We start from the raw sequence: 19,864 nt of genomic DNA on the forward strand, positions 1-19,864 counted from the left end.
AACTTCCGGATAATCGTCTTAGAACAGCCATAAAACCTAACTCAAGACTTCCCCTCCAACCTTCCCCATACTCCTCCAGCTGCAGACCGCTTCAAAATTAGAAACGATCTTCTTTGAACAGCCGTTTACTTCTATCAAGTTCCCTAACCATGGGGCCGTTTACTGCTATCAAGTTCCCTAACCTTATTGGCCCCATATCTCTCCAGCTGAGGACCGTTTCAAAATTAGCAGCTATCCTCTTCGGAGAACCTATTGCTTCTATCAAGATCCCTAACCGATAAGCCTTGCCCGCCTCCTTCCCCATACTCCTCCAGCTGCAGACCGCTTCAAAATTAGAATCGATCTTCTTTGAACAGCCGTTTACTTCTATCAAGTTCCCTAACCATGGGGACGTTTTTTTCTATCAAGTCCCCTAACCTTATTGGCTCCATGTCTCTCCAGCTGCGGACTGCTTCAAAATTAGGAGCAGAGTCCCCTTCAGAGAGCCAATTGCTTCTATCACGATCCCTAACCAATAAGCCTTACCCTCCTCCTACCCCATGCTCCTCCAGCTGCGGACTATTTAAGAAGTTGCAAACAGTCGTTGGCCAGTTCTGTCAAGATTCCTAAACGTTTATATAGCAGTTCAACAATCCAAATTATTTAATTGTTAATATTTGGTTACCTGAAATAAATTTGCAACAGTTAAGCATTATTGCGTTTATTTCGAATCTGTTGCGATGCCCAGTTCATTATTGGCACATTAGATCTGACTCCTCTTCATGCTGGGACCTGCAGTTTAAAGATGGTAATTGTTTTTTTCATTAGAAAAAACATTCCTCGTTCCTGTTAATTACTAGCTAATAATTATTATTACTAATATACTAATAATAATACTTTAATATTAAAAGGATATCTCTTGGCCATTTGGTACAGTCCCTCCTTTCAAAAACTAAAGCGTTATTCTGCGAATGGGATAGACGGTACAAACTTGCAACCACATCGGTGTGATAGAAGCTATAGTTACTCTGTAAATGTCCCACCTGCAATCCAATCCTCCCATATTCAGCAAAACATATCCCTGTGAACGAGGCTAAATGCCTCACATATCCCAGTTTCACGAATCATGAGATAGTAAAATCTAAAAGAGACGGGTCCTGTTGACCGCAAAGTTGGTCCTCCTCTTCTAGTAAGATCTTCGCTGTAGTAAGATGGTGGAGCTCAGTCTTTTTCAAAAATCAAGTAGCCATCATCTCCCCTGCAATTAGGACATTAAAAATTTCAGTATCATGTCCAGAAAAGATATTTAACAGTCCCAAGGAGATAATTGCACAAAGGCAATTATCTCCTTAGGACTGTTAAATACCCATAATTACAATGTTGCGATTATACTGCCATCTAGAGCACCGCGGACATTTCCCAATTGCCGAATAAACTTGATGATACTCTCTATCACCTGGAAGGGTGTTAAGATTCATATCGTGTATCTTATTCGCGCAATAACGGTTTAGTTTTGTAAAGGAGTTTGTCTTTTTTAAACTGAAACATATTTATCTTTTCGTCCTATGAAAGATTATTTAAATGATATGCATGCGCGAAGTAAGAAGCAAAAGCATCTTTAGCATTGTCACATGCTCCTTGAAAGGGCTGCCATTAGTTTATATACAACATGCAGGTATTTTGAAGTAAGACAAACACGAAAATTTCATTTAACACTTTTATTTTAAAAAGTAACACTTTAATTTAAGAATATTCTTTAACAAAACTTCTGTATAGTAGTTTGGAAAGACTCGAAAATATACATGAAGACGAGCAAAGTAAATGGAAAACATTTACATAAACTTAAAAATCACGTTCATAAAAACAGTGAAAACGTAACATTCTTCATAAACAGAACACATAAACCAGAAATTAGTATGATAATCTCAAAATAAAATTAAACGTACATATATAAGGTAAGATGGTGTAAAACTGCATCCAACAAACAACATATTCTCGCACAATTAGATGAAATACCGTATTTTTCCGATTATAGGCACAATTTTATAGAAATATTATCTCTAGTATTATTTTGTTTCTACCAGAATATAAAATACGGCATTAAACTCTGCTGGCACAAGGACAGACAGCACCATTACAATTACAGTCAACACGTTTAAAAAGTATCTGAGCATACAAACAGAACAATAAATGAATGATATGCTGGCACAGGAGTATCACAGAAATTTAGGAGTTCCTTGAGCTTTGAGGTTCACACGAAATGCGTGAGGTAAGAACACAGAACGTGTGAAGCCTTTATCCTACGCTATCCATATCTGGTAATTCATCGAGGCTGGAGGACTGATATCAGCGATGAACTAGAAAGCTATCGGATAAGAGGCGCACTGGATTCAGGGTCTTCTTTCTTTCCCTCTTCCACTTCGAGCAACCCTAATTGGCACGGACATTGGAGGGTTGGTTGAGCAACCAGCAACTCATTCATAGTGCAGCAGGGTTCAAAAGAAGGATCTTCACTTCCCATCGCCTATTTACAGCGCATTTTCCATGCCGGTGTTATCGCTTATCCACTTCAGGTAACGGATTACTCTAGTATACACTCCGGGAAACGTGGGCTCTCCACATCTGTAACCAAAGGACACAATTCCGACCAAAGTCCAGCCAGAGCCAGGGCGATTGATCACCAGAGGTCCGCCTGAATCTCCCTGTGAACAGAAATATGTAAACATTTTTATTTATTATAATTACATTAAATATTTTTAATTTATTAAAATAAATTCTAATACGAAACAACTTTTAAATAATAAAATACTTTTTAAATAGTTTACTAATTATCAAATGAAATTTTAATTAAATCATTTTTAATAATTTAAAAGTTAGTTAAAATGAAATTAGTTTAGAATACAATTTACGCAAAAAAAAAATCTTTATACTGAATCGGGGACTTTCAACAGTCCTCGAAGTGTGTCATCTCCAAGGGAACTCCCGTCGATCAACTCCCCATTTTTATGCCTCACTGAAAATCGACTTTTATCATTCTTAGTTAGTTTCCTTACCTGACAGGCGTCTCTTCCTCCCTCCTGCAGCCCCGCACATAAAAAGTCCTCTGTCAGTCCACGTGGAAACCTTCCACTGCTGACCCTCGAGTAGGAATCATTACACTGTCTCTGTGACACCAGTGGCATGGCCACTTCACGTAACACAGAGCTACTGGTTCCACCTATTAACAAATTATCGATTAATCGAGAAGCCGAATGAGCAGACTGTTAGCAAGTTAAGATAAAATGCATTGGACACTGAATTATACACAAATAAATATCATTTACGTTTCAAGGATGATTACAATTTCTCATCATCAGAATGTTTGACAGCCACTTATTGTGATTATGACCATTTTTAATAATGGGTATATATAGATGATATATATAAAGGGTTAAAATTATTTTATTGAATAATAACAGTAGTTCGTATTGGAGCATATAGCATTGATGTGTTTGTTGGTAGAATCTTTCGAGCAGAAGAGTTAGCCAATATCCATAGCTGTTAGTGTTCTCGTGGTTACGATGGCTGCCATCCAGTACCGTGCGGAAAAGACTGGGTTTGAATCTTGCCTCTTCAGGAGATACTATTATAGGCTTTGTCTTCATTCAGCAGTAACTGAATTCCATTGTATTCAATATCTTCTTTTCCATTTAAATGAAGGAAAATATTTTAGCGTATTCGAGAATAATCAAACGCATCAATAAGAAACGTCGTTCATAGAGCCTTCAAATAGAGACCAACTTGAATAATACTCCTCCAACCCTATAAAAAAGCATTTGAGAAGTTCATACCATAAGCCGAGTAGATTACTTCTTCTTCCCAAAACGTTTTGAGTCCAGCTACGAAACCCAAAGCACAAGATCAAAGGTTAATCCATCTCTTATATAGTTTCATTGTTCAAATAGAATTTTAACGAACGAGTTCATCAAAAAAAAAAAAAAAATTGATGAGAATAAAATTTCAAATTCTTGAATCCACGGAAAATTTGTTATATTGAATTAGTTAAGGGTCCCAGAGAGAAAGTGATTCGTTCGAAGGAAGATAATATAGTAGTTGGATTTTAATGTGTGCAATTGGTATTCACGAGGATCAGAGGAGGAAGTGGAGTTCAAAATGTCGACAGCTTTCAGAAGATTGGTGCAAATAAGTGAGGTTGGTTTTTGGTGGAAGAGTCACGTCAGGAGCACATGCAGTTTCGAATTAAGCTCAATTTTGTCACAATTCTAAAGTTATGAGGAAACCAGTCATCATAAATATTCCATGAAGAACAGATCTTCTTCAATAACAACAGCTAATTGAGTATCAAATATATTATTTACGAAGTGAAAATCAAAATCGCTCTGAAGAAGAGCAAATCTCAATTGTTTTAATCAAATTACTTCAAGAAAGCTTTACTACTGATTAAATTATTATCGTACGTTACTTACCAAAAGATGCGTCTCCCCAGCCGACGACAGTCGCCGTAAGATTGACGTACACCTGTCCGTACATGGACGGGGTTGGTAGACACACGGGACGGACCACGTCAGTGAAGCGAACCGGATAACTGAGCTGGATGAGGGCGATGTCGAAGTAATTCACCCTCGAGCGATATTGCTGGTGCACGATGATTCTCCTGATGTAGTGGACCGACCCCTCTCTCTGGGTATGCATTTCAAGGCGCACAGTGTACGTGGAGGGGTCGCTGCAAAGAAAGTCGTCATCAATTCGTGGCCCCGGCATTTTTTTGGTGAACTTCCAAAAGCCAAAAATCCATTAAGATTTCTCAACCACTCTGTACAAGGTGTTGGTACAGATTGTTTGGAAACAATTGTTTTGAAACAATCTGTGCCAGAGGGTGTACAGATTGTACACCCTCTGGCACTTTTTCAAACAATCTGTGCCAGAGGGTGTACAGATTGTACACCCTCTGGCACAGATTGTTTGAAAAAGTAATAACTGCTCTCGCTACAATTAAAGTACTGTCAGTTTGGGGGCCCTCACGTTAATATTTTTAAAAAATCCCAGAGATGAAAAGGTATTAGTAGTGTCATCGGAGATCACGAGGCAGAGTGAATATCGATGCATTTATTAGTCACGCGGGATGGAACCATGCTCACATCAAACGCGTGTACTACTCTACTCTCTCGCCTTAATAAATATTGATCCAAGTTGGTGTCGGGGTTAACTTATTGGAGTCGCAAACTCTTTCCGATGTACTTCAGAATATAAACGGAAATTTGTTTATTATTTTTTGATCGACAGACCTCGAAAACTGCTATGAATGATGTCATATTTGATATAGAAAAATACCTGTTCGTAGTTAACACTTTTGGCACCAGATGGCACTAATTACAAATTACTTTGAAATACGAAATTCTTTTAACTTTTTTTATATTCTCGTCTCGAATTTCTTCTTATTTATTCGTTTAATAAATAATAACAAATATTTTTTAACGATATATTTTAATCGTGTCTAAATTAAATATTTCTTTATTTAAGTGGAATATTTCAGTCTGATATTTTCTTTTTTATATAATAAAAAAAATTATCTTCATAATAATGCAAAAAGTAACCGATAATGTACAGTTAGTACATAAAAATTATCAGCTCTATTGCTCTATTGTATATTATCGGTTTTTGATTATGATAAGCGTATGTTTTATTGATTTTGAATTACTTTTGGACGTCACAGTTTTATTATTTGATGTGTTTACTGCATTTAATATAATGCACTGAATCATCAAATGAATTCAGACTTTTGGAACACTAAATTTCGATTAGATAGTGATGGGAACAGACAGGTTATACAGAGTAGGTGTGTTGTTGAATAGAGATATTGAAATCGTGAGGAATATGGCATAATCGGCACTTACGGATTTGGGTCATCTCCAAAGCAGTGGGCTGCGGTGAGAAGATATTGGGAGCTGATGAGCGAAGCACCGCACAGGACTCCGTTTCTTCTTAACCTGAACAAACCTGCCTGGGATAAAAAAAAAAAACATTTTCTTAGCGTCTTATTCTCACGAAGAGGTCTGTGAAACAGCGAAAATTCCCAAAAAATAACAAATTACAATGATCCAGTGTGAATTATATACTTTCATGTTAAATGATCATATAAATACGTTGGTTGATTAATATTGGTCTGCAATACATTGTGCAAAGTACGTTTCAATTCTTTAGCTTTCTACATCCACGTCTTCTTCGTGGAATACGCCTAAAGTTTTATTACTAAAGTTAATTTTGCAGAATTTATCTTATTTATCATTGTATAGTAACAGATAATATCGATTAAGTAAAAATAATAACACCTTAAGCATTTATAAGTTGTTGGGTTTCCAGCATGCAAGACCACCAACACGCCTAATGTTTAATTTGGTTTTAAATGTAAGCAATAAACTTCGGTAAACTTCGTTCTATAAACTTACCATCCATGGCCACGAATAAGGTTGGGACTCGACACCACCAACCACTGGGGGATTTATATTGCTATCTGTAAAGTAAGAAAAAGAAATGTAAAGAAATCTGCGAAAACAGGGTTAACTTATATAAAATAGCTACAATTTCTAAATCCTTTAAATTATTTACTAAATAAATTAAAGTTAGAATAATATTTCCGAAGAAGTTAGAATAATATCTCAGAAGAAGCAGATCAAAATAAGGTTGAGAACTGCATTGTATAATTGCTGTTCAATTCTAGTGCTGTCTGACTTCTTATACTGTTTTATAATATTCAGTTTTACTTTCTATAAGTTACCAACACCATTATTAATCTGTAGACCCATTCAAGGCCTTGACCCATTCAAGTGCTTAACCCATTCAAGGCCTTATAAACTTCAATCAGATCACCTCGCAGGTGCCTAGTTTCCAGCCGCTGGAATTTGCAAAACTTAAACCTCTCTTGGTAAGAGGACTCCTTCGTTCCCATCACCAATCTTGTTGCCCTTCTCTGTAAATGCACAAGCAAACATACATCCTTCTTAAAATGAGGCCTCCAGACCTGTACACATTACTCAAGGCGTGGTCTGACTACTGTCTTATACAAAGGGATAATAAACTCCTTTTCCCTGCTAGCAGAATTTCTGTATATCATTGACAATACCCCATGACCTGCTTTTGCAATCTGTCTGCGTTGCTCAGAAAACCTCATAACTCAATGCAGAATTACTCCCAGGTCTTTTTCATTTTCTACCACCCTAAGTGTAGTACCACACAGTTGGTACGTTTCTCTGGGGTTACTTCTACCCATATGCAGTACTTTGCATTTGTCAATGTTAAACTTCAGTTGTCACTTATCAGCCCATCTGCCCAAATTTTCTAGATCTTGTTGCAGAATACACTGCCATTACTGTCATTAACAACCCTGCCAACCTTTGTGTCATCTGCAAACTTCGACATTAAGCCTGATATACCTTCATCAATATCATTGATAAATATACAAAACAACAGAGGATCCAACACCGAACCCTGTGGGACTCCACTAATAACATTTTTCCATGTAGAGCAATGTCCATTGATTACCACTCTCTGCCATCTCCCACTCGACCATCCTTTTATCCATTGTCGCAACTTTCCCTTAATACCATTCTGCTCCAATTTGTACAATAGTCTTTCATTCGCAACAGTGTCAAAAGCTTTCCTGAAATCCAAGTATATGATATCAAAATTATTTTTTGCATCCAGTTACTTTGTAACCACATCAAAGTATCCAATAAAATTTGTCAGACAATACTATCTATCCCTTAACAAACGCATGCTGTGTCTGTATAATTTGTTGCTAGTGTGGTTGGTGCCCATTTTGTACTCGTAAAGTAAAGTAAACATGCTCGAATAATTGAGCCTAAAGCAGCTAATAGAATCGTCCTTCAGTGATTGGATCAACTGATGCTTGTTAGGCATCAGTTGGCTCAGTGTCAACTGATTAGCAATAGATAATCACCATCTACGATGGCTTCCGCATAATTTTTCTATTTAATATTACCTTAATAAATGATGCGGAATATAAATAAATTCCACACAGTGAAATGTCAAAATATAAACATAAAACATTAGCCTCGAAAAACAGGGCACAAACTTTTTTGGTTACCTTTAGAATGGATTACACAGAACATAAAGAAATAAATAGACAAAATAAGTTATTGTTGTTGCCGAAATTATTCGACACTTTTCTATTCTAATTGCTAATGATTGGTACACTCACCTACAATCAGGGTTGGCGCACTTCGAATTCCGCATCCTACAACAAACAGAATAAAACAGTATTAATAACGCTGTACTATTCTAGCATTTCATTGAAATGTTTAGATAAATCAATAAGACATTGGTCATTTGGTTGACGTCACATTGTGTCATGTGTTTCGGTTGTTTAGAATAAGCGCCAAGGCATTGACGGCATTGAGGCTTCGGTGCTTTCCACTACAAATTCCGTTTTCTTTTCTATTTGAGGAGTGAAAAAAGTCGCCTTGCCTATTTCAGGAGTGAAAACCCGATGTTCTAAGGGAGCCTTGAAATTTCTGACGTTGTACGATTTTATTTTTAATTGTGTGAGTAATAACAGTTGAAAAAGTGTCTGATTTTAAACTTGAGCAGAACTAGATTTTTATAAGTCTCTTGGATGTTATTTTCATTAAGGACATGGAAGGTGCTCTCAAGTACTTTCTAGAAACCGTGATTTAAGAGCAATAAGTAAAAATACTTCTTAGAGGATTTTATGGTTTAAATATGAGAATCTTAAGTATAGTACAGTACCGTTGGTTTGAAAGAAAGCATTACTTGGGAACGGCTTCTGTTTCCAAGATGATAAGAATTTTATTAGCAACGTCATTCTCTCTAAGTTTGAATAAACGAACAAATTCCAGTCATCGGAAGTTATTAAGATTCATTCATTTGTTCATTAGCAAACGAGGATTCTTAAACATGAGAATACGTTGCCATTTGTTTTTATACAATTGTAAAGTCGCCGTATTCATTAATTAGGGCCCTCCTTCTCTGTAGATCTCAGTTTATACAAAGAAACCGATTGTGTTTACTCCAGAACCAGAGAATGTAAAAGCACTACCCACCTCTCACACGTAAATCCGGTAGTTCATTTCCTCCCAGTCGAGTAGATGACGATCGCGTAGATGATGATAGAGTAAATGGTGGCCTAGTGGATGGTGCTCGAGTAAATGGTGGTCTAGTGGATGGTACTCGAGTAGATGGTGGTCGAGTAAATGGTGGTCTAGTGGATGGTACTCGAGTAGATGGTGGTCGAGTAAATGGTGGTCTTGTGGATGGTACTAGAGTAGATTGTGGTCGAGTAAATGGTGGTCTAATAGATGGTGGTCGAGTAAATGGTGGTCTAATAGATGGTGGTCGAGTAAATGGTGGTCTAATAGATGGTGGTCGAGTAAATGGTGAGCTAGTGGGTGGTGATTGAGTGGGTGGTGACCGTGTAGATTGGGTCATTGTAGGCTGTGGACAGCAGACATAAGGGACGTTCCCTCTCCATACGCACGTGGAATCCTTAAGAGGCTCACTAAGAGTACGACAAAGTCTGGCAGCTACAATCACGCCGAGTTTCTCGTCCGACGTCATGCACGGCCTCTCCAACCATCTGGAATTGCGTTCCGGTCTGTAAGAGTGATCTGTAAAAAATTTTAAAAATGTTTTTATTAAAGTAACAGAAATTTCTGCAAAATATAATAATCTTGTCAGCTATATGAAAACAGACAGTACGAAATAAAGGATGATGGGGGGTGAGGGAGAGAGAGAGAGAGAGAGAGAGAGAGAGCGTTACGTTTAGTATTATGAGTTTTGTATGCAACTCATATAACCTGTAATTCAACATTTCATGTGTTGGGGGTCATGTCTTGACCTGACTGTTGCTGGAAAATAACTCACGTAGTAATGATGAGCTACTTGATATTACCTTGCGACATTTCCTGGTATTTCCATTACGTAATGTCCACAGAGCCATGGAAGTGCAACTCTCACGGCTCAAAAAGGTCTTTCCAGTCTCCCCTCAACATTCGTGCCGTTCACCCTCGTTGTTCAATTAGGAAAAAAAAAAAAAAACTACTTTGGCCTCCTCAAATCATACAGAGCACAAAGTGGTTTCTCTGCCCGTTGAAAGAGTTTATGCCATACTTTTTTTCTTATTTTTGGCCTTTATATTACTCATGTCTTTAATTTAGTAATAAATTATTTTTGAATGTGTGTCCTAGTAAATGTTAGGAGTTTGTACTATAATTATAAGTTTAACATTCTTTAAAAAAATCGATATGTAAGACAGTACTTTAAATTTTGCTGTGCGATACACCAGATATGATTTAAAGGTTAACTTGTACAGGACACCATACAAATAAAGTTGCGCGGTATACTCGCAGAAGATTCAGTGGAGTTGATCTTCAATCATCTATTTTTTCTATTGGTAATTGAAAGGAGAGTCGCTTGTTTTATACTAAGTAGTCCTTTAGCTTTAAAAAAAACCGTGAAAATTCCTCCTGAGGGGTTTCGAACTCGGGCTTTTACTCGAAGATTTGAAAGGACTTTATCGTAACCACCCATGACGAGTCCATGTATATGGCAAAAAATTCACAAATGCAAAACTATAGTTAAATACTATTATTATATATATATTTTTTAAATTCCTGCTGTAAATGTAATTTCTGTCACTTCCACCACGAGAAACTTATTATTAAAATGATTTTTCCATGGGAAAAAAACAATTAATTCTGTTACAGTGAGCAGGATGCCACGTTACCTTTGTACACATAACACCTCATCGCATCATGTCAACTTACATGATTTATTGCTATTGTTTTTAACAGTATTATTTCTGTTTATTAATCTTGGGTTATCCCTGTACAAGTGCCTGGCTAGGGAGGAGGGGCAGGTGTACCAAAAAATAAATAAATAAATAAATAATTATAATAATAACAGACTGAATAAGTATTTACAAGGAAATAATTCGGTTGAGCTTAACAAATTTTTTAAGAGTATATATTTTATGAGTCTAATAATATATTCTGTTAGGGTTTCAGATATATTCACAAAAACTATTAAACTAAGTTTAGCAATATCCGATTATTAATATGATTTGAACACGTGTTTACAAGAAAATATAAATTTAAAATGCTTTTATTACAATGAAATAGAGTTTAACATGTAAATTAATACAACATTGTAACAATATAGTCTTATTGGAAAGATGGAAGTAGGCTGGTCTTCTTTAAATAATATTTTATAGTTACGATAGTTCAAAATGGCTACACCAACTTGAATATGTACCCAGTAGTGCACTGATTATTTCCTATAAATAGTTGTCCCGGATCTACTGGCCTTTGGATCTGCATTTGATCAATCGGGCATCAGTTGCATTGATAGCGTTAAACGAGCCTCACTGCATGACGATGCTGTGAGACAAATCTTCCACGATTTACTTGCTATATATCTTGCCTTCGATTTGCTTGTTAGGCTCTTAAATTTGTAAAGTTTTCATTCAATGTATTCAGCTGTACTTGCTGGGGAAGCCTCTTTGAGCCAGGCTACCTTGTTAAGTGTCAACCAATAACGTTATCGATATCGCTCTCTCCGAGGTGGAGATAATTGAAGGTGCAATTATTCTGTTTACTTCTGGGTAATTCATCCCATTTTGTAGTAGGATGCAAACGTTTTTTCGAGAATTTTGATTTTCCATGAGACCATGTTCATATTTGCTTGAAATTGGTGTAAGCAATAAGAAACAAAGCTAAATCGTCAAGGAAGAAGAGTGAATATTGCCCCGCGCCACTGATAAAACAGGGGAACATGTTAGAGAATACCCCCGAGTAAAGTCCTAGAAAGCTACTTACAGAAGTACCCATAAATTGAATGTGTCTTAAAAGAGTGTGCCGGAAGCGTTTACTCAAAAGCGTTCAGATAGTGCAAAAAACTTTAAAGATCTTAAAACCGAACGACACATTCAAGCTATGACTTTGCTGTGACTTTCAGAAAGTGAAAGGGTTGCGTAGCACCACAGCTTGTTTGTTGTTTCAGCAACAAAACAACTTTCACTTGAGCAGGAAAGTCAGCTGTCGCAATATTTGAATGTGGGTAAAATCCTCACCAGGTCACTGAGCCTGACTGGAAATCCCCCAAAATTGCAGTTTTCATTTCAATTTTTTTTTCTGCTACTTCTTGAAAATCACCCTGTAAAACGTGATCTTGAAAAATTAAAATTCATCTTATTCTTGGCTCACCACCATACATGATATTGAAAATAAACCAACGCAATAAAATATATCAAAGCACTTAGAACCTCCAATATTCCCTGCTTGTTTCTTATGCTCAATTAAACACTTAACCTGCCATCTATTTTAACATCTTACATTTACGGAACTTTACCACTGGTAAGAATACGCTTGTAGTTTTGAGGATAAATCCCTTGAATATTTCTCATAGCAGATTTTTATTTTCATTTCACGTCGGATACAAAGCTGCAAGCGAACGAGATTTCTGATAATCCCCTTATTCCAAGGACAAGAAATTCATGCACAAGAGACAGGTGTAGGTTATTATCTCAATATTAATATACTTTCTTTATAAATAAAACATTTCCATCAAATAACTCATAAGAATAATGAAATCTTACCTCTCCAGTTTTTCCTGTATCCCAGGGAGTATCCAGAAAGAAAGACCTCTAATATCAGAATCACTATTTTCATGTTTACCACCGACATATTTCTAAAAAAAGAAAAGGAACATTAAATAGTTGTGTTAATTAAAGTTAATGGATTGAGCACATCCACATGTCGAATTTTTCAAGCTATTTTTTTTCTGTCCTCACCAGAAATATTGGTTTCAATCAAATACAATAGTCTTAATAAAATTACCCATTCTTCAAGCCATAAAAATAGAATGTTCTTGCTGACAAAATATCTCTTCATTGGCATTGTATATTGTAATACTCTTTAAAAAGAAGTGCGTAAAATGTACCTAACATTATAACCTTCGATGCTTACCGACTTCTACTCTGACACAGATCTAACCCAAATGGTTGAACGCCCAATCGTACAATGAATAAAATTGGACAGTCTAGTCATCTAATAGGCGATGATGACTAATTATATATATTATTTTTTTTCTTTTGTTAACCTATATTCAAGTTTTTGGGGGAAATTTTCTGAATCACAGAGATGGGTGATAACGTAAACATGTTATTGTCAATATGGAAACTGTTTCTCAATCCGCGAGGGTATTCTTTGCAATTCAAGAACCCTTCGGAAGTAATTCCCCTTAGACAGTAATTAACCATTGTTCATATTGGGTGTAAACCTCTTTGAGTGAAGATTAACATGATTTAACATGGCAGTGATAGGCAGTATTACTTGGTTATGTATTTCCTTTTCAACTGTTCTATTTTTTTCGGGACTGGTCAGGATTCCACGAATTTGTCAGGGAAATTTTAAAAATATCGAAAGTCCCAGTTTTATTAAACTAAAAATTCTCCCCAGTCTCAGATGCAAAAATATATACCTTATCTATTGTAAAACGAAATTTTGTTAACGTAAACAGATATCAGATTTAGCTTAAAATAATTTTTATTCTAAATAGAATTAATTTTACAAACTTTATTCAAAATTTAAATTCAACATTAAATTTAATTGCTCTTTTAAGCACGTCTAGTAACCAAAATTATTTAAACTGAAATAAGTGTTCATGATTGAAATCCAGGAAACGGTTGGAAATCCCTTTGCAATAAAGACCATTAATGCTTGATCCTCCTCAAATAAAAATATAACTCTGGACTTACGTGGTGCATTGTCTGCATTAAGAAATAACGTGTCTACAAGATTCGCAGATTGCGAATGTGACATTTCGTTTCTTCACTTCGTGATCTCTTAACAACTACAGGCGTTGTTGTTAATGATGTGACATAACAGGAGTTTTAATAGGAGAGCTATATAGCCATACTGTGCCTTTAAAATTACGTGAGTACAAGATCAGAAGTGAAAAAGCTACTTATTTTAATTAGAAAGGTAAAGAATTCGTCTGGAATTAATTCAGTTCCAAAAAGAGATGCTTCCGTGTTGCAAATTTCTGAGAGATAAATATTGTTTGTTGTCTTCCCTGATGGCAACAAGGACAATCATGTAAAATATATCTTGTCTCAAGAACAGTATGGCAGTAATTACATTGCGAACGGCCTTCGCTTCTGAGAAAGGAATGATGACTTTCTGAGTGTGCCCCATGTGTGCTCTAGCAAGGACCACTGTTTTACTCTCGTGGTGATGGAAAGATGGTTGCGTCACAACTTACATAAGTTTGTTTGTGGTATATTCTTGACATATATATTAAAACTGAGAATAGGAGACCTTTCGTACGACGGTTTTGTAGAAGAAGAAGAAGACCATCATTGCAATCACATTTCAGTTTACTGGTTGAGTTCTTGATTGACTTGTACGTTCATTTCCTGGTGTTCCAATTGAGATGTATAATCTTCTTTGGAGGTTTAGAAGAGCTATAGTTCTTGCCAGTACTTACTAAAGCAATTTTATATCATCTTGTTTCTGCGAGTAATCAGACAGTGATGATCAGAGTAGCCTAGCAGTGAATGGTGGTGCTGTGCTTTCTATCGTAAAAGAGCGAATTACTTAATCAACAGTGAATTTCGATTATTATTATTATTATTATTATTATTGCTCTTATATTATTTCTCCCTGATTGGGGGATTCCACTCCGTGACGGGTACTGCTACCAAGTACACAGGGTGGTTGTAATGTCTGGTGTTACTGTTGGTCGAGGAAATCTCTGACTATCCTACAGGTGTTCAGGATTGCGACTTTCTGGAGTTCCTTGTAGGTGTTCTCTGGGAGAACTATTGCTGCTAGGCTGCTATGTAGAGTCTTTGGTACCATAACGGTGGTTGACACGATGATCGGGATGGTTGATACTTCTTGCATGTGCCACATCTCCTTGATCTCATGTCTCAGGTTCGTACTTCCTAATTATTATTATTTATTATTATTATTATTATTATTGTCAATTTATTTCTCTGTTGAGGAGACGATGAGGAGGATTTATTTCTCTGTTGAGGATTGATGAAATAATTGCACAGTTCCTGTACACTCTTAATCTGCTCAGTTGTCAAGCTGCTGGACGGGTTCCATATGGATGATACATATTCAAAAATTGGAGGAATCGTCATATTGAAAAGCAGAGTGCCAAATTTTGGATCAAGGTACATATGCATTTCTTTTTATGAATCCAATTAGCCTACTGGCTTTTCCAACGATTGCGTTATATGCTGATTGAACCAGTGAACAGTCTGCAGTGAACTGATGGCGCCTGACAGATGATATGCTCTTGGTTTGAAAATCTGTGTGCCTAAGTGGCAAAATTTTTTTCAGAGATAAATGAGAAAAACTTCTGCATTTAAATTGCTGAACTCTTTTGGAAGAGAGGCTCAGACCGATTAAGGGGACAAGATCATATTATTTTTGATATATCGAGAATAATTTTGGGTGTGGACAACATGAAGCATATAACACTTCATAAATTGGTACTTACCTGAAAAGTGCTAAACAGAATAAAAGAAGATAAATAAAGCTATCTTATTTTTAGACATGGCAGGGAAGACATTCCTTGCCATGTCCAAACCTAAGACAACTTTATTCAAACAGAAAACAACTCATTGTCTTTCCCAGTAGTTGAAATAACGATTGCACTTAACAAAAGCTGTACTCCTTGGAGGAATTCGAAAGGATCCAGATCCTGATAGCTTTTTTTTCAATTTGTAGATTCCAATTTAAGATGAAATTTTTTAATGCCTTCATATTTGTTGACATTGTTTTTTTTCTGTACAGTATGATTCATCGGGATTCAAAGAGGTATAGCAAATAAAATGTGTTGGCACGCTCCAAAATGTGGATGCTTAGTTTACTAGTAGCATTTTCAAATGTATACCTCACAGACATTTTCCTTTTCAAATGTATACCTTACAGACTATCCGGCAAGCAGAGGATCACTTAAGGTTTTTGTTCTTCCGCGCCTAGTGTAAAAGGCCTAGATTTCATTCCTTTTGAATCGGGAAGGACTTTTTCGCACCGTGGCCGGTTATTCGGTTTCAGGTAAGAGTTGCATGGTTTTTTTCTCCTAAAATTTGGAGATTTTCATCAAACAAACAGTCAAATCGACTAAATAATATACGCAATTTACCGAAGCAATAGTGACACCTCACAACCTGATTTAGTTCTGCTAAAAATTCATAAAAAATTCCTAGATATAAACTCGCCACAGATAGAGCAGTTAATTCTCATTTTGATTCGATATTTGTACGTTTGAAAAAATATGTAAATAAAATAAACTTTAGATTCGCATAGCGGGTCATTAAACTTTGCTTATTAAGCGAAGGAGGTAAATCTTTTAATAAATGCATTGTAAGTGGAAGCTCACGTTATGTGTAGAGTAAAATAAAAACATTTAATAATAAACAACAGCAGGGAATAAACAACAAACATAATATGTTATATTGGATAAATAAATAAATCCAACATCATTAGTTTTCTCATGCAGGTGACGCTGCTTCGAGTTGGCTTTTCGAAGATGGCGTTTTGTGTGTGGTGTGCACGAAAGGTTAATTTTGTTTGAATTTTAGTTTCAAATGCGTTCCAATGTGATGATTTTAACGTACGCAAATTAGTATTTCTAAAACTTATTACTTTACGTATTTCGCTTTTATACTCAGAAGACAGCACAGTTGAAGGTCTCGATTTCTGTGAGTAATTATTTCAGCTAGAAATTTTTCTTCCCATTATCATTAAGGTTACAAATGTTATTTATAGTACAATTACGTATCCCGCAACACAGTTATTTGTAATATAAGTCTGCTAATTAAGAAGTTATTATGCATTCATTGAAATTTCAATGGAAAACTGATTAATACTAATATTGAGATGTGAATTATTCCGTAATATCATTTCGAAATGTTTCAGAAATATTTGGTATGCGATATAACTGCGAAATATGCCCACAGTTTTCGTTAAGAAATTTTAATGGTTAGAAGCACTGAAATTTTACATTTTTAAAGCAATTATATTGTAATATCTGAAATAAAATAATTTGTAATGTTAGTCTGATCGCGGTATTCTGAAAAGCCACCGGGCCATGCAACCAAAATTCGATTAGCTCCCTCCTTCAACCTTGGGAAGGTCGAAAGCTTGGTCCCATATGTATTATTTTTTTTATCCGGGAATCAAAATTTTGAATACAAAATTTATTTACTTTTAATCAGTATATTATTTAATCCTTAGGATTTATTTTTTTTTATTGTTTAATCTTTATGCTTCTACCAAAGTTGTTGAACAATTAACAGTTACAATTTTTGAATATTTCATTCTATTTAGCATAATGAATCCTTAACCTGTATTAACTTGTAAAACACTTGAGTACATTAATATATTCCACTCACAGTGGTAGCTTTAACTAATTCTCGGGAAATTAGATAAGTTTTACTTTTTCTTCGCTGAGCTTAGCATATTAGGATTGAAGAGAATTTATATTATCAAATTTATTTACTGTTAGTATTAGTAGTAGCAAATGATGCAAGAAAGCGAGCTTATACAGCATCAGCCAAAAAAAATGAGAAAAGAAAATCCTCCCCATTTCACCTATCCATCACCTCCAGGAATTTGTCTAGTTTTTTTTCCTTTAATTTACTCAAGCTATCTACATCGACAACATCAGATGGAACTTTGTTCCAGCAATCAACCACCCGATGGCTAAATGAAAACTTCCCCACATCTATTCTGTAGCTGTAGTTCTTCAATTTGAATTCATGCCCCCTCAGGTTCTTAATCTGAGCAAGCGGAAGAATCCCATCAGCATTGAGCTTGCTCAAGTCATTCAAAACCTTAAACACCTCAATCAGATCACCTCGCAGGTGCCTAGTCTCCAGACGCTGCAATTTTCAGAACTGAAGTCTTTCTTGGTAAGAGCACCCATTTGTTCCCCTCACCAATCCCATTACCGTTTCTCTGTACATGTTCCAACAGCTCTACATGCTTCCTAAAATTAGGCCTTCAGACCTGCATGCAGTACTCAAGGTCTGGCCTGATCATTTCCTTGTACAATGGTCAGACCACATCATGTACAATCATCTCCTTGTCCCCACTAGAAAAATTCCTGTATATCATTGACAGAACCGCTTTAGCTGCCCTGGCAGCATGTCTGCACTGCTCAGAGAACTTCATATCTGGCTGCAATTCTTTTTCCCCAGTTCTTTTTCATATTCCACTACCCTGAGAGAATTCACGGTGAGAGAACTAAAAACAATACCTCACACGTGCCTGATTACATTACAAAGATTGTTGTCAATACACACATTTGTATTGAGTGGAAACAGTTTTTTCTTTCATACCTTAGCAGGATCTTGGCTTGCAGATATTTCAGTAATGTTTAGGAAAGCTTATTTCTGAGGTTTCTGATTCTGATTGCTAAGGTTACCTTGATTCATATTTATCCGTAGCAATTTGTTTTGAGGATCTTGAGTTATTGACCCCTGATAGATACGGCCCAGGTCCTAATCCATACGAAAAAATGCCCGTAACTCGATCAAAGTAATTTAAAACTACGCGTCTAATGTGATAAGCTTTATGTAATCATTTTAACTTTTACAGTCATGTATAACTCTGTATAAAGATTACCGTTTTATTTTTTCACCTATTATGTAAGCTTCTCGGCCGCGGCCTGAAGTGCTGGGAGTGTGCACATTGCAAAGAATTACAATTTAATCATTGAGTGGTATTCATTGAGCAGAATCTTAAAATATTAATCAGTGCAAAGAAGAGTACAAAGATAGAAATGTTGAAGATCTATTAGCATTATCATAACAGAAGGATGCCGATTTTAGAACTAATCTGAAATTGGCTTTCAGCTTTAAATCTAAAAGAAGCTTTAGATTCGTGGCGATGAAACTGATCTTGGTTTAAATGTAGTCCTTTTAAATATGAACTCTTGATATATTTGGCTTTTGCTTCTGATCGAGGATTCGCTCATTGTCGAAATGGCAATCACTAACGAAACTTTACTGCTGTTACTTTGGTGAGATGCACTGAACCAAATCTAACCTACACTTTTGTTCTTATTAATCTGTACGTAAATTGGTTTACACTTGCACAGGACAACACTGATGAAACACAGACAACACTCACCTGGGCTGTAACTCGTTTACTTTGTCTCCGAAGTTGATATCATAGTATATATGCAAACCAGACTGGCATTATTTCATAAGGGGGGGGCTCTCCATTCATCATAAATATAACGGATAATGTGCTATGTAACAAACAACGTAACATCCGGGAATTTGATGAAATGGGATGCTAAGATTGATTAAACGAGAACTGACACGAGATAATTTCCGAAAATGAGCAGAATCTCTTGCTTCCACGAACACAAAAAAAAAAAAAGCTTTCATTTCCTCTTTTACTGAAGGAAATGATGCAAACCTCATTAAGGCCTCGGAACCAAAGCCAAACTCTCTCTCTCATTCACACACTCACACGGTAAAAAAACTGCTTCCTGCAATTCAAAACCACGCAATCCTCACAAGTAACCTGTAATCTAGCCACTGCATGAAAGTAACTCATAAAAGTAATTCCTGTTCCGACGGATATCGCACCTCAGCATTTTTCCGATCAGTGTGAAAGAGCAGTGGAGTAAGCAAAATATATTTATTATACCGTATGGTATAATTAAGATACCTGGTTGGTTTTTTATCTTTTTTATACGAACATTTATAACCATTCTAATAAAAACCCATTATAAGAATAGGTAATGAAAACCTAAGAAGTCCACAAAAATCGATTCAAACTTTCCAGCGAAGTAAATATATCAAGGAAACTCTAAA

The 19,864-nt window shown here is 36.0% G+C and overlaps 1 protein-coding gene across 1 annotated transcript in view; it reads right to left on the minus strand.

The window, feature by feature from the left end:
* Positions 1-2,325: 2,325 nt before the first annotated feature.
* The window catches only part of LOC150083799 (clotting factor B-like), a 19,735-nt gene continuing 2,196 nt past the window's right edge, over positions 2,326-19,864 (minus strand). Inside the window, exons 2-9 of the mRNA XM_090375370.1 lie at positions 12,611-12,702; positions 9,060-9,623; positions 8,198-8,233; positions 6,426-6,490; positions 5,874-5,980; positions 4,446-4,702; positions 3,033-3,196; positions 2,326-2,681 (exon numbers count right to left, since the gene is read on the minus strand). Of these exons, the coding sequence (XP_090231496.1) occupies positions 2,508-2,681; positions 3,033-3,196; positions 4,446-4,702; positions 5,874-5,980; positions 6,426-6,490; positions 8,198-8,233; positions 9,060-9,623; positions 12,611-12,702 (1,459 nt within the window). The 3' untranslated portion in view covers positions 2,326-2,507. The remainder of the gene's footprint in view (positions 2,682-3,032; positions 3,197-4,445; positions 4,703-5,873; positions 5,981-6,425; positions 6,491-8,197; positions 8,234-9,059; positions 9,624-12,610; positions 12,703-19,864) is intronic.

This window comes from Mastigoproctus giganteus, chromosome 6 (assembly GCF_048544385.1).
Source record: "Mastigoproctus giganteus isolate SK-2022 chromosome 6, ASM4854438v1, whole genome shotgun sequence".
Classification (NCBI taxonomy): domain Eukaryota; kingdom Metazoa; phylum Arthropoda; class Arachnida; order Uropygi; family Thelyphonidae; genus Mastigoproctus; species Mastigoproctus giganteus.